This window comes from Lutra lutra, chromosome 16 (assembly GCF_902655055.1).
Source record: "Lutra lutra chromosome 16, mLutLut1.2, whole genome shotgun sequence".
Lineage (NCBI taxonomy): Eukaryota > Metazoa > Chordata > Mammalia > Carnivora > Mustelidae > Lutra > Lutra lutra.
In genome coordinates, this window is record NC_062293.1 from 1,103,511 (window position 1) to 1,117,206 (window position 13,696).

Here is a 13,696-nt window from a genome sequence, read left to right on the forward strand (position 1 = left end):
CTGCGAGCTCCGTGTGGACGTGCAGAGTTTGAGGGGATGAATGGGAAGGTGAGTCCAAAGTATGGGTTTGGGAGGACCACAGGGGTGGAGATAAGCATGGGAAGTCCTCTAGATAGTGATCGTTTCTCATACCCGAAAGGGAGGAGGGTGGCCTGACCCCCCGCACTGCAGTCAAGGAGGGAGGAGGTAGCAGGAGAAAGGGGCTCAGAGAAAGCAAGCGGGGACGGGGGCGCTGGGGCTGCGGGAACGTCCCGGGGGAGGTGGTTCATGCAGAGTGGACTGGCCCCTCGCGCCTTGCCCAGCGCACCGTTTTCAGCTCTTCGTTTGCATTTCTGCTTCTAAGCACATGCACACACGGTTCCTTCTTGGTTTCCCTGTTTCATCCCCTACACGCTTCCCGGCCACCATGCCACCCGACAGGCCGGGTTTTCTCTCGCTCCGGTCACGGTCACGCCGGTGCTGAGTGTTCACGTTACCATATCCGTATGCAGAGCTGAACCGGGTGGTAAATTATGATGGTTTTTCTTTTCTGCCCGTTTTGTTTTCCTTGAAGTTACTCATGGCCCTTTTTCACTTGGTTGGTTTTCTGTGCATTACACTAAGTCTTGAACCGTCCACCGGGTCATCTAAGCTTCCCCAGTGTGTGCAGACACTGGTCCCCTGGAGGATGTGTCTCCTGGTAACTGCCCTGCTTGAGGTCCCCTCCCCCCGTGACGCGCCCTCTGCTGGCACCGCTGCCGCCCTGGGCTGACCTCTCAACTCTCCTAGGGTTGACCCTGTGTGTCATCATCCAGGTTGTCCTCGTCCTCGTTCTTCACTCTTTAGTAGCACGCGCGTACACACGCGTGTACACACGCACGCGTGCGCACACATGCGAGGTGGGACCCGTGTATTTGCGGGAGGGGCCGGAGGTGAAGGACTGTCGTGGAGATGGGAAAGAGGCAGAGGCCCTGGAGTGTTCATGTTCCTGGACCGAGAGATGTGAGGGTGCTGGGCTGTGGGAAAGCGCCCCCCCCACACCTGCAGGGTGGCCTGTCAGAAGTCAGCGTTCGTTGGCGGGGCTAGTGCAGCCCCGGCCAGGCCTCTGCCTCCGCCCTCAGCCCTGCCGGTCCGCTCCAGTTCTCTTGGGGACGGGGACAAGGTGAAGGAGAAGGAGGGCAGAGGGAGTCAGGCTGGGGCGGGCTGTCAGGAGGCCGCCGCTGAGCGGCTCGCCCTCACCCCCAGGCAGTCCCCACCCCTGAGCGCAGCGGGCGTGAAGGAGAACCGCTCTCCGCGCGCGAACCTGTGCCCCACACGGGCTTCCGGGGCGCACGGGCTGGTGGGCGCGCCCTGTGGCCGGGGCTCTGGAGGGCCAGAGAGAGGTAGTCTGAAGCCTCAGGGTCAGGGGCCCCGGTCCGGCCGCCGCGTGGCGGGCACCCCTTCCCTGCTCTGCCGACCCTGCCCGTCCCCGCAGCACCGCCCGCCTGCCTGGGCCACGAGAGAGCTCCGTGCACCCCGACCAGCCCCTCCCATGTCCCTCCCCGCCAAGTCCCGGCCCGCGGGGCTGTGGGCCCCATGGGGTGACGGGCCCCCTCAGGAGGGCCCCAGGGCCTGGCGGGGGAGTAATTTTATTTACCTTTCCTGAGAGGCCTTCTGTCCGCTCATTTTCTCCAATTAGCCTGTCTCTGCCTGAGCAACTCCAGCCCACGTGGCCCGAGGAGGCTGTGGGCACCCCACACCCTTGAGCTCCGCGGTCACCTCCCGCCGGCGCCTTGAAGCGGGGGCACCTGGCCTACGGAGCAGGAGCAGTGTGTGCTCTCTGGTCTGGCTCCTTCCTCCTCCCAGCCCCCGCGCCATCTCCGCTCCTGCACTAGCTCCCCAAGACGGCGACCTGGGCCTCAGCGTGCGCCCCCAAACAGTTGGGCTCCGCACCCCAGGGCACTGCCTGGCTCTTCCGGTGTGGGACGCTCGCTCCCCTCAGGGTCACGGCCTGCCCGGCAGGGTGCCCACCCACATACTGTGGACAGGGTCCTTGCTGCACACAGCCACCCAGCCACGCGCCGGTGTGGAGGGGGTCGGACCCTTCTGCCAAGCGATCATGTGAGGACCACAGAGGTCTCAGGAAAAGTGCTGCTGCCATCACTCCGTCATTTGTTTGCGGTGGTTGGTTTCTCCCCCTTTTATCTGGATCGTCTGCCAATGCCCTTGTTGGGCCTGAGTCCGTGATGCCAGGAGACAACCAGAGGTGTCCACACGGGGCTGGTGGGAAGTGCAGCGCGGGGGGTTTCCCTAGGCATCCCCCACCGTTCACATGCCTGTTTGGGCAGATGGTGACCATCTTGGGGTCTGGGAGCCAAAACAAACGGCGGGCCATCCACTCTGGCCCAGGGTGTGCTGCACCCCTCTTAAACCAGCAAGGGAGGGCGGCCGGAAACCACTCCAGCGGGGGTGGGGGCATGGGGGGTGCACTGTCAGCCATGAGTCATGTTTGGGACCCTCTCGGGGGTTCCAGCTCCAGTTCATCTGTAAAGTGGGGACTCCTTGAGGGAGCACACTAGCTCTCATTCCCAAGCGAGGCTGCTCCCTTCCGATGGGGAGGCCCTGGCCCAGTGCGTACCTCTCCCTCAGCCCAGCTCTCCTGGGTGTGCCAGGCAGCACCGGCTTGGACACTTTATTGTCGGAGAATACACGTTTCCTTGAGCTCGGCCCGCCTGGCAGGGCTCCTCACAGCACGTGCCCCACCGCAGCACAGAGCAGGTGTGCAGGGAGCCCTCCGACCACCCCACTGTGGACGGTGGGCAGCGAAGCCACCACGGCTCCCAGCCCTCCTGCCGCAGCTGGGCATCTGGCTCTGCGTGGTCCAGCAGTGCCCTCTCTCAGCCCCTGAGTCCAGCCCCAGCTGGGCCTCCTGGGGCCTCCTGGAGCTTTAGAAGGGGCTCTCGGCCAGCCCGGGGAGGCTGCTGACCAGGCAGGGGTCTGCAGAGGGGTCCCGGCCAGTCTCATTGCTGCTGCCCCCGGACCTGGAGAGCAGTGGCTTCTCGCTGGGGGGGTCGCCAGTGGGCCAGACTAGGGGTCCGAGCCTGCTGGTGTGGCGTTCTTCCTGCAGCGAGCGACCGGCACGCCAGCGGTTCCAGCGCCGCAGCAGCTCTGACTGCACCTGGGGTGGGGGCGGGGCAGGTCGGGCCAGTCCCATAGTCCCAGCCTCCCAGCCTTGAAGGACTACGGGGCCCTGGGTGCAGAGCAAGGCAGGCTCCAGCCAGAACACTGGGCTCTTCCTTGTCTGGGTGCCCCCTTCACCGTGTGCTCCCTGAGGACCAGCCCAAGGCCGTCTCGGGGTCCAGCACCCAGCATCATGGTGGCTGTGACCAGTAAGCGCAGACGGACATGAAGGGCTGCACTCCCCACCAGCTGCATGGGGGAGGGCAGGGAGCCTTGGTGTCGCTCTGTCCCTGCCTGCTCCCTGGGACCAGACGTCCCCACCTACCTCCTTATTGAGGAAACAGTACAGAACAGCCACCAGCAGGCCCTGGAGAGAGGGGCCAGTCAGGGCAGCACCCAGGCCGGGGGGACCCAGGTGGTTATAGGGGGCAGGGCAGCACCTGGAAGGAGCTGAGGAAGAGGTCGAAGAAGAGCTTGGCAGAGCGCAGGGTCCCCTGGGCGTGCTCATCGGTCACGAAGGCAAATACCACTTCATGGACCCCCAGCAGGGGGATGAGGGTCAACGTAGACTTCGCCAGCCTGTGGGTGGGAGTCTGAGCCACGGGGCCTAGCCCCGCCCGCTGGGGGGCCCCTGGCCCGCCCCCGCCCCGCCCCTCCTGGCCCCTGCGGTGGCGGGGTGGGGGGGGGTCTCGGGCTCTGCTGGCTGCCCGCACCCACCGGAACTTGTAGTCTGTGTAGCGCATCTGGCGGGCTCGCAGTTTGGCCGTGAGGATGAGAAGGATGCGGATGAAGATGAAGAAGTTGATCTGCGTGTGGAGGGCGCAGCTCAGGACAACCCTGGACCCCGCCGTGAAGCCCTCCTGTCCCCCATGGCCCTGGGGCTGCTGGGCCCCCAGCTGGGGACGGGCGGCCGAGCCCGAGGCCCGGGTCCGCCTGAGTGCCAGGGCCTCGCTCCCTGTCGGCCCAGGCAGAATGTCAGGCGAACCAGCAAGGGGGGACCGGGGGCAGGGTTGGGGCGGGCAGACCCCATGGCCTCTCTGCCCCTCTGTGTGGGGCCAGCAGGGGCTGCACGTGCGCGTCCTCACCAGGATCGCCAGGAACACAGGGAAGCGCAGGATCCACCAGAAGGCCATGTTGTCGTTGCGGGTCCAGCACCTATGGGCAGGGCCAGCTCACACCCCGCCAGCCCCCCACCCCCTGACGTCATGGGGATCCAATCAGCGCTTGGGGTAGGAGGGGAGATGGTCCTAAAGGACCCCCATCCTGGGGCAGTCTTGCTTTCCCGCCCACCACCACCTCTGGCTACAGGTGCCCCCCCCACGCCCCAGTGCTGCCTGGATACTCCCCACAGACCCAGCCCAGGGCGCCGTGCCCAGAAGGGGTGAGCCCCGGGCTGCCTCGGGTCCAAGTTCTGGTTGGCTCATACTCACTGGATGTTCTCGAACAGGCACTTGACCACGGCCCAGGGGATGACAAAGAGCATGGGGGCGCCTGCGGGGAGGGGACAGCTGTGGTCCGGTGGCCCCGGCCAGCCTGCCCCCCACCGTGCCGGCCTACTCACCCCAGCCGATGCCCAGGTAGAGGGTGAAGAAGCTCCTGTCCGGGAGGGCGGCGAGGCCCAGCAGGCTGTGCAGGTACACGCCCTCCACCAACAGCCAGCTGTAGTTGGCCACCACGCCGTACTGCATGAACACTGCGGCCACCCGGCAGCCGGCCACCGCCTGGCCGCAGGGGCCGTGAGCTCAGGTCACACGCCCCCCGCCGCCCTGGGGCCGGGCGCCCGGAGGCGTGGGTGCTCACCCCGTCACTCAGCCAGATGCTCACGCGGAGGTCGTCCCCGATCTTCTGGCTGTACCGTGTCTTGAGCAGCGCATCAATGACCAGCACGGAACTGGCCTTGAGCACGAAGGACGCAAACAGGTTTGCGTGGATGTAGTTCCGGGTGCAGCGGAGCTGGCTGCGGGGACAGGGGGTCAGGGCCCGCCTGCTGCCCTGCCCGCAGGGTGGGGGGCCGAGCGGTGGGTGGGGGTGGCATACCTGAGGCCCAGCAGGAGAGCCAGGGCCAGCAGCAGCGCCCCCAGGGACAGAGAGTACCCCACTGTGTACATCACCTGAAGGCCACTGTACATCTCGGCCGCCTCCTTCTAGGAAGGGCAGCGGCTGGTCAGGGCCAGAGAGCCACTGCACCCGTCCCCCCACCCCCGCCTGGCTCCTGCCGCACCTGCCGTGGGCTCACCTGGCCCTCGAGCTCGTGCTCGTCCATCTGGCACTGAGATGCGTTGCGCCAGGACTGCCCCTGGGGCCCGCGCACCCACTGCCCGTCGGGCCCGCACTTCTTGAAGACGAGGCGGTGCTGCACTGGGGGCCCAGGCTCCGATCAGCACCTGAGCCCTAGCCTGGGCCCCCTCTGCCACCCCCCACTGACCCTCTGTGGTCACCTTTGGGGTGCCAGGGCAAGTACCAGGGGCAGGATGTGTTGGCCGTGGTGTTGGCAGGGGTGTCCGGCCAGCAGGCATACTTGTCAAAGGTTCTATTACAGACCAGCTCTGTAGGGCGAGGCAGGACGGGGGGTGCCCCTCAGCAGGGCTGGGCTCCTCCCGGAAGCCCCCATACCCCACCCTCTGCCCCCAGCATGCAGTCTCCCCCCAGATCTCCCTGGGTCCCGGCAGCCGCCTCCCCTCGCACACCTCACGTCTCCAGTGCACCCCAAACCCACCTGGATTTGCTCCTCCTTCTCTGGGGCGGAACCCCTGTCTATTGGCTTCCTTCCAGGGTCCAGGGTAAGCTCCATAGCTCAAACCCCATCCTTCCCTCTGCCCAGCACGGGCCCCCTCCCACGGTCAGACAGTGGCACTTGGCCTGCTGGCAAGCTGCTCCTACCCTAACCTCCTGCTCTGACTCTACGTGGCCCTCAGGGCTTGTACGGAAGGGGGTGCTCGTCCCCACTTGAGCCCTCCCCAGGAGGGCCCATCTCCCTCTCTTGCCTAGGCCTTGTGTGGTCTGGCCACTTTCGTGGGCTGCCTCCCCCCAGCACTGGCTGCCCCCTGGGCCTGGAGCTCCACGGGAGCAAAGCTGGTGGCCCTGGGACCAGCGGGAGGGCGGGGGGGGGCAGGCACCCAGTTCTGAGGCAGTTCTACCATTTCTTTTATATGCTGGGCTGTGGTTTCGGGGATGTCCCTGACTGGCTTCTCCATGGTTCCCTATCAATGGGGGACAGGGGAACAGGGCCTTGTCCGGCTGGGAGCTCCAGAGCCGCTGCCTGGCCAAGCCCTGGACTTGGGGGAGCGGCCAGAGGCTCACCCGTGGGTGGGGGCAGCAGGCTCAGGTTGGAGAGACACTGGTCACCGTAGAGCTTCCACTTCTCAAACAGGAAGTCCATCACCTGCGCAGATGGGGCCTGTGGCTGGGGGACAGAGGGAGGGACAGGTGGGACAGAGCCGCATCAGCGGCAGGGCGTGGGGTCCGCCGCACTCACCTGGCAAGCCAGCAGCAGCAGCAGCAGCAGCAGGAGGTGGGGGCAGTGCGGCGGGGTGGGGCACATGCCTGTGTGCGGCCACCCACCCACCACATCAGGCTGGGGCCCCACTGCCAGGCAGAGGGGTCCTTGTGGGGGCTTCTGGTCAGAGCAGTAGGGCCTGTGGACGGACACCCACGTGAGAAGGCCCGGCTGGGTCTGCTCTGACCAGTGGGCTGGGGGCTTTCCTCGAACCACCCCGCTGAGCCTCGGGTCCTATGGAGGAGGCGGGAGCCGGGAGGGAGAAGACACCCCAAGGAGTAGCTCTTTGCCGGTGACGGGGCAGGGGTCTGGCCGTGCGCCGGGAGGTGTCCTGGAGGCCCTCCGTCTCCCCTGGGTGGAGCTGGGTTTCCCGTGGCCCTGCCCGAGGCTGCCTCTCCCGCAGCTCACACGGCCCGGGAGCCCCACCCCTGCAGGGAGCAGCAGCCCCAGGACCCACCTCCTCCCTTCGGCCCTTGCCATCCTCCCCACCTATTCTTAGCCCCTGGGAAAGGCAGCGTGCCAGGCTGGGGCGGGACACCAGCGCCATCCATCACGGTGCCCTGGTTATCAAGGTGGCCCCGGGCCAGCTCCCAGCCCTGCCCAGGGGACCAGGAGTGCGGATACAAGCTCAGGATGGTCCCTGTCCCACACAGGCCCCCTTCCCAGGCCCTGGGGTATCCCTATGTGCCCTCTGGGCCCACGCAAGGCTCACGCCCAGCCCCTGGGGCCTGTGGCGCAGATGGTCTGCAGCACAGTCCTTCGGGATGGTCAGTGTGGCGGCTAGGGGCCCAGACGTGGGACCCTTGCCCTGCTGGTGCTCGCTGGGCCTGGCCCAAGTCTGAGCGGAGCTCTGGGCCACAGCCCTATCTGTTCTCCTCTCCTGCTTTCTCTGACTCTGACTGAATTCCGCGGGGGCAGCAGGGAGGGGCCCCTTAGGGCCTGGGCTGTGGGCCCCGTAGGAATGACTTGTGTGAGCTCTCCAGGTCTGTGGATGGGCCCTGGCAAGCAGTGAGCAAGTGATGGATGGATGGACGGACCGTCGGACAAATGGACGGACAACCAGTAAGCTGGAAGACAGCGAGTGGCTGGGGTAAGGGGGGCCGCACGGGGTGCCAGCTCAACCCAGGACTCCCGAGACTCCCCCCTTGCCCCCGAGGGGACCCTGAGACACTACCACAGAGGGTGAGAGAGCTCAGGGATCTGGGGTGGGCACCTAGACCCCAGCCTGTTGTGGGGCTCCCGACCCGGCCCTCAGTCATGGGTGCAGGCCAGGCCTGGTGGAGGCCTCCCCCAGCGGTCACTGGTCCCCAGTCCCTGGGCCAGGTGAGGCATCACCGGGCTGCGGGCTCAGGAGAGCAGGGGCCACAGTGCGCACAACCCTTCCCGCAGGAAAGGTGCTGCAGGTGGAGACTGAGGGCAGGTTCGGCCCTCTCCAGCTCCGGGGTCACCCGAGGGGGTTCATCTTCATTCTGATCCGACAGCCCTGTCTGCTGCCCTGCCCCGTGCCCAGCCAGGCCACCAAGCTGGGAGGGTAAGGAACAGCCCAGAACCAGCCTCTTGCAGGCTGTGCCCAATGGCTGCAGGGAGAGGAGAGCTGGGCAGTCAGGCTTGGGGGTGCAGGGCGGCCCAGGAGGCTAGAGACTGTGCGTGAGAGGAGAGGATAGTGGCAAGGGCTGGCTGGGAGCATGGGGAGGAAGGACAGATGTTCCCTGCCCAGATGCCCTGCAGCTGGGGCTAGGGGCCGACAGCAAAGCAGCTCCAGGACCACAGGGCTGTCCCTCAGAGAAGCTGTTGGCGAAGCGGGAGCCTGGCCTGCCGACTTCCAGCTGTGCCAGGCTGAGGTCCTCAGGCCCCTGCCAGGGGTGCCCGGATGTGAGGCTGGCCCGTTTCTGGTTCTGGGACCGAGGGTGCACAATTTCCCTTTTCAGAGCCTCAGTTTCCCTTTTCAGAGCTTCAGTTTCCCCCACTGGTCTAGCAGGGGTCCCTGCTTCCTTGTCATGAGGCATCAAGAGCTCTGCCACCAGAAGAGAAGGAGGGACTGTCGTCTCCAGGCCCCTCCTTCCCATGAGCCCCTGACGGGGGCAGGGGGTACCCTGTGCTGAATGAATGAGCTTGAAACCCAGGTGCTGAGGTGGTCAGAGGCACAGGCCCAGCAGCGCCAGTGACCCCGCTCCCAGGGGCTCCCCTGTCTGCCCAGATGTTCGCCTTATTACCCTTGGCGGAGCCAGTGGGGGGGGGCATGGCCCTGCGGGACAAGCCTCCGCCCTTCATGGACCCAGTGGGCCTGCTCCCTCCCAGGTCCTGGACGTTCCCAGCACAAACATGAGCTCAGGGCTGGACGTGCGGCAGGGCTTCACATGGAGAGTCCAGGGTTGCCAATGGGTCTCCCTTCCCAGCACACCGCCATCCGCTCTCTCCCAGCCCCTCCGCCGTGCCCCCAGGGCTTCACGCAGCCCACCTCCCACAGGGGCGTGGGTCAGGGGCTGCTGGCCCCAAGCCCCACAGAACACAGCACTCCTTGGTGCTCAGGGCCCCGCCGGCATCCCAGCAGTTCCCACTGGGGTAGCTGAGGGACTCCCGACCCGGAGCTGGAGGAGGGCCCCCAGAATGGGTGGGTGGCCCGTCAGACAGGCAAGGGTACAACGGTTACCACCCCCCCACACCGCTTGTCCCACGATCCGAATTGGGGGAGGAGGATTCCAAGCCTCAGAAGGGTCTGCGCTGGGTGGGGGGGGCTGTTTTTGTGAAACCAGAGCAACTAGCAGGAAGGTCATGGCCCCTGGGGTAGGCTCAGGGGCCAAAGGCTGTTGACAGAGACGGATTCCTGCTTCCTCCCCACCCCCCTGGGGCGGGGCTGACCCGGATGCCGCCAGGGTGCAACTCCCCACCAGCGTCAGTACCCCCCACCCCGGCTCCGAAGGACCCAGACACAGCCAGGGCCGGTCCTCGAAGATGCGAGCGCCCAGACATCAGGGGGCCAGTCGGTTCAGGGTGGGGGCCTCGGAGGCCGCTGAGAGGTGAGAACAGGGCAGGGCAGTGACCCGCCCTCCCTGCGGGTCAAAGTGACAAGTGTGGGCCCCACAAAAGAGCAGACCAGGTGGGGTGCCAGGGCCACACACCCCCTCCCAGGGACACCCAGGCGGAGGGGATGCCGCTGGGGAGTCCTGGGGAGCTGGGGCCCTCCACAGGGGACAAGCAGGGCCACCCACAGCGCCAGGCCTCTGGGGTGTCCCCGCGGTGCTGCACGTGGGCCCCTTGGGGAGAGCGACGAGTAGTGGCCGGCAGCGGGACAGAGTGCTGGGTGCTCCCGCCGCCCTTCCCAGGGTGGGGAGGGCAGGGGAAGCGCTGAGCCCCCGCACCCAGCGCCTGAGGGTGCGGGACCCAGTCGACTGAGCAGGAAGGGCGCATCTGGGGGTGGGGAACAGAGGGGTCGGACAGGGGTGGGACTACGACACCCCAGGCCCCAAGACCTCCTGGCGCAGGACTCGGGGTCCCCGCCCGCTGTTTCTGCTGCCAATGCCGTGCGCCCTGGGCGCGCCCGCCCGTCTGCTCCCCGACCTGCGCCCGGCCGGGACGTCCCCTTGGGCTGTCCAGGTGCTCACCGTATGCGGCTCCGGCTCCCGCTCGGGCCCCGGGTCCCTGCTGCCCTCCGCGCCCGCCGAGCGCAAACTTTCCGGCGGCGACGCTGGGTGGCGGTGGTGGCGGTGGTGGCGGTGGTGGCGGTGGTGGCGGTGGAGGCGGGCGGGGGCGGGGGCGGGGGCGGGAGTGGCCTGCGCAGTGGGGGAGGGAGGAGGGAAGGGGAAGCCGCAGACGGGGGTCCCTGTCTGCCCCTCCCCGCAGCGCTCCCGCCGCCCACCTCCGTCCCCGGGTGCGCCCTCGAGATCCCGTCCCCAGACCCTGCCTGCGGCTTCGCACCCGCGGCGCCCCCCGCCCAGACCCCGCCCCGCAGACCCCCGCCCCGCGAGCTCCCGTGCGCACACCCGCGCCTCGGAACCGGCTGCAGACTGGGTCACGCCGGGCCCACAGCTCCCCGCGGGGCTCGCAGACGGACAGGGGGGGCAAGTGGAGGGCGCGTGGGTGGGACTGAGGTGGAGGCTGGGACTGGACGCCCCCTCCTCTCCTTCCCCCTCCCAACCAGCCGCGTGTGGGCATCCTCGGGGCTTCTTTCCCAGTGCCCAGCTGATTTGCTCCGAGGACTGGGCTGCCACTAACCCCCAGGGCAGCTCCTAAGTGACATTTCTTTCCAACCGCAGAGCAGGCTGGACGGGGTGGGGGAGGACGGAGCAGGTGGGGAAGGGGGTCCCCCTCGGGCCCCCCATTTAACCCTGGGTCTCTGGTCCCCCTCTCCAGCACCACTCAATCAACAGCCCCTCGGGTAGGATGGGTGGGATGATGCCTTTCCCCAGCGGGCTGCCCCTGCTTCTCCAGGGCTGCCCTGTGGCCAAGGTGGACGCTCTACTCCTTCTATCTCTCCTCCTTCCCAGACTTCTGCCCCCAGTCACCCTCCCGAGGATGTCCTCTCCTCTCCCATTTCCCTCCCCCAGGTCTAAGACCTGAATCCCAGCCCATACTCAGCGCCAGTGACTTCAGGGCCACCAAGCCCAGTGGACACTTTGGGGCCTCATCCTTCCTGGCCGTTCAGCATCCTGGGACCCTGATGGTCATGTCCTCCTAGAAAGCTCTCCTGTGCCTGTGGCTCCCCGGGTGGCACCCTCCTCCTCATCTGCAGTCCCCTCCGCTCTCCCTCTCTCTCCCCAAGCTCCCACAGCCCCACCTGGGGAGTCCTTGCCCCTGGGCCACTCCCCTCTCCTCAAGGCACCTCCAATGCCCTCTGGCCTCTGGACACCTGGCCCGTCAGCAGGAGGGAAAACCCAGGAAGGTCTCCCGTCCATCAGCAAATCTTGATTCCCCTTCCAGTGTTTCTCTGGAATCAGTCTGGGGCTCCTCTCTGCTGTCAGCCCCTTTCCAACCACCCACTGTCACCCAAGACGTCCTCCCTGGCCCAGCAGGTCATGCTGTCCTTTGTCTTTGGGGCCCTTAACCCGACTCTACTTCTGTTTTACGGAGTGTCAGTACCCATAGGCCTCTGTTTCCCCTGCCCCCGCCCCGCCACCCCTAGAGCAGAGCTGACTCTGGTCCCCACTGCCCTGGGACAGATGGACAGACAGCCGGCCTTTAGCGGATCTCTGCCTGGCGTCTGTCTGAAGTCTCACAGGGAGGGGCTCCCAGGGCTGCAGGCATGTGTCCGCACGTGCCCTCCAGACCTGTTCCTGCCTTCCACCTGAGACCCTGCCCCCAGAGCGAGCCTTTCTCTTTTGGTTCTGGGACTGGGCCAAAGGCAAAGATCAGAGGCAAAGTTCAGAAATTCTGGCTCTGCCTGGGTAGGGGCTGCCTGCCCCCTGGGCACAGGCCGCAGGTGTGGGAGGAGGGGGCCCTGCGAGGTTTGTGCCCAAAGACTCCTTCCCTCCACCTCCACCCTCCCCCACACCCTTCCTTCAGCTCCCCATCCCTTTCTGGGAGGTAGGGCACCGGTGTGGGTGGGCACTGATATGGGGGGGTACCCCCTTCCATCCCCTGGGAAACTGTACCCTGCAGCCTTGGTTGAGTCCCAGCCAAGAGATGAGTTAGAATGAGTGCAGAGCGCGTGGAGCTGGATGGGGGGCCACACCTGACCCAGGTGACGGGTGACACATTGGGGAGCGCACGGCCTTGGGGGGAGCTGATGGGACAGATGGGGGTGGGGGCCTTCCCGGGGCTGGGCCACCTCTATTTACAGAGCTGATTCATAAGACATAAACAGAGAAGGAGCTGGGAATGGAGGGGGCTGGGCCTTCCCACATAGCCCTTTGAGGGTCTGAGAGCTGAGGAAGGCGGTGGTGGCTCGATGCTGGGTCCCCTAGGGTCCCCATGGGAGTGGCATGTCCCCAGAGGTATTCAGGCTCCTGAGTTCTGGGGAAGACTGGGGCGGAGACTGCCCTCCCCCGCCCCCACTTCTCCTCCCTGGCCCCTGGAATGCGGGCTCTGTCCATCTGCCTGCACCGTCTGCACCGTGGGTTCTGAAGAGAACACCAGCGGGGCTGAGTTCAGGCGCTTGACCCCATGGGAGGGAGGCTGTGGCCCCAGGAGGCCCTGCTTGCCTGTCTGCAGAAACAGACGGGCCCCGCGCCCATGTTCCTGCGGGCTCATGATGAGCACAAGGAGAGCGGGAGTCCGGACTGGCCAGTGCTGGACACAGACCCAGGGCGGAGGGACCCCGGGTCGGGAGGACGCATCAGGGCTGACTGAGAAGGTGGAGGGAAAAGTAGTGGTGGGCGTTGGCCGGCTGGACAGAGCCGCTGCCCGTGAGCCGGGCAGTGTCCCCCGCGCACCTTCACGGGCCACGGACGCCCGACTTTGGATATAGTTTTATCCCCGGTTTGTACTCCTTACCACAGCCTGTCCCAGAGGTGTCCCCAGTGTCAGCCGGAGGCCCCGTGAGCGCCGTTCTCGGGCCACAGGAATCAAGGAGCAGGACCACCCAACCCTGGCCCGAGATGGAGAACCCCGGGCAAGGAGGCCGCGGGAGGAAGCGGGACGGGCCCGCGGGTTCCCCGGCCTTGTGGGCGACCGGCCAGGTCGGAAAACAGGGCCAGAAAGGGCCCGGGGAAAATTAAAAATATGTTGGAAATTCTCCAACTCTAACAGAAGGGCTAAGTTGGGCAAGTCAGAGAAGACAGAGCCAAACCCCATGGGACAGACGGTGAGCCCCACGCCGGGAAGAGGTCCGCACCTGAGCGACCAGCACAGCTCTGGCCGGCAGCTTCCACCGGGGGGCGGGGCCGGGGGCGGTGCGGACATGGTGCCCAGTGTACATATTTCCTTTTACAAATGTGTGAGACTGGGCGCCTGGGTGGCTCGGTGGGTTAAGCCTCCGCCTTCAGCTCAGGCCCTGATCTCTGGGTCCTGGGATCAAGCCCTGCATCGGGCTCTCTGCTCAGCGGGGAGCCTGCTTCCCCCCACCCCCACCTGCCTCTCTGCCTGCTTGGATCTCTGTCAAATAAATAAATAAAATCTTAAAAAAAA

At 66.3% G+C, this 13,696-nt stretch overlaps 1 protein-coding gene across 4 annotated transcripts; it reads right to left on the reverse strand.

Moving 5' to 3' along the window:
• Window positions 1-2,615: 2,615 nt before the first annotated feature.
• On the reverse strand, window positions 2,616-10,349 carry GCGR (glucagon receptor). Of its 4 annotated transcripts, XM_047708683.1 has the most exons (14): window positions 10,237-10,349; window positions 6,614-6,773; window positions 6,439-6,541; window positions 5,577-5,684; window positions 5,375-5,496; window positions 5,176-5,282; window positions 4,939-5,095; window positions 4,700-4,859; window positions 4,569-4,629; window positions 4,224-4,293; window positions 3,856-3,944; window positions 3,579-3,717; window positions 3,464-3,505; window positions 2,616-3,136 (listed from the first exon to the last, which is right to left on the reverse strand). In XM_047708683.1, the coding sequence occupies exons 2-14, from the start codon at window positions 6,677-6,679 to the stop codon at window positions 2,906-2,908; spliced, it is 1,455 nt and encodes a 484-aa protein (XP_047564639.1). In that variant the 5' UTR covers window positions 6,680-6,773; window positions 10,237-10,349; the 3' UTR covers window positions 2,616-2,905. The 4 variants fall into 4 exon arrangements, with proteins under 4 accessions (XP_047564639.1, XP_047564637.1, XP_047564640.1 ...); XM_047708681.1 differs by lacking the exon at window positions 10,237-10,349 and adding an exon at window positions 9,542-10,195 and having other exon boundaries at window positions 3,579-3,944; XM_047708684.1 differs by lacking the exons at window positions 6,614-6,773; window positions 10,237-10,349 and having other exon boundaries at window positions 3,579-3,944; window positions 5,600-5,684; window positions 6,439-6,562.
• Between the last annotated feature and the right edge of the window lie 3,347 nt (window positions 10,350-13,696).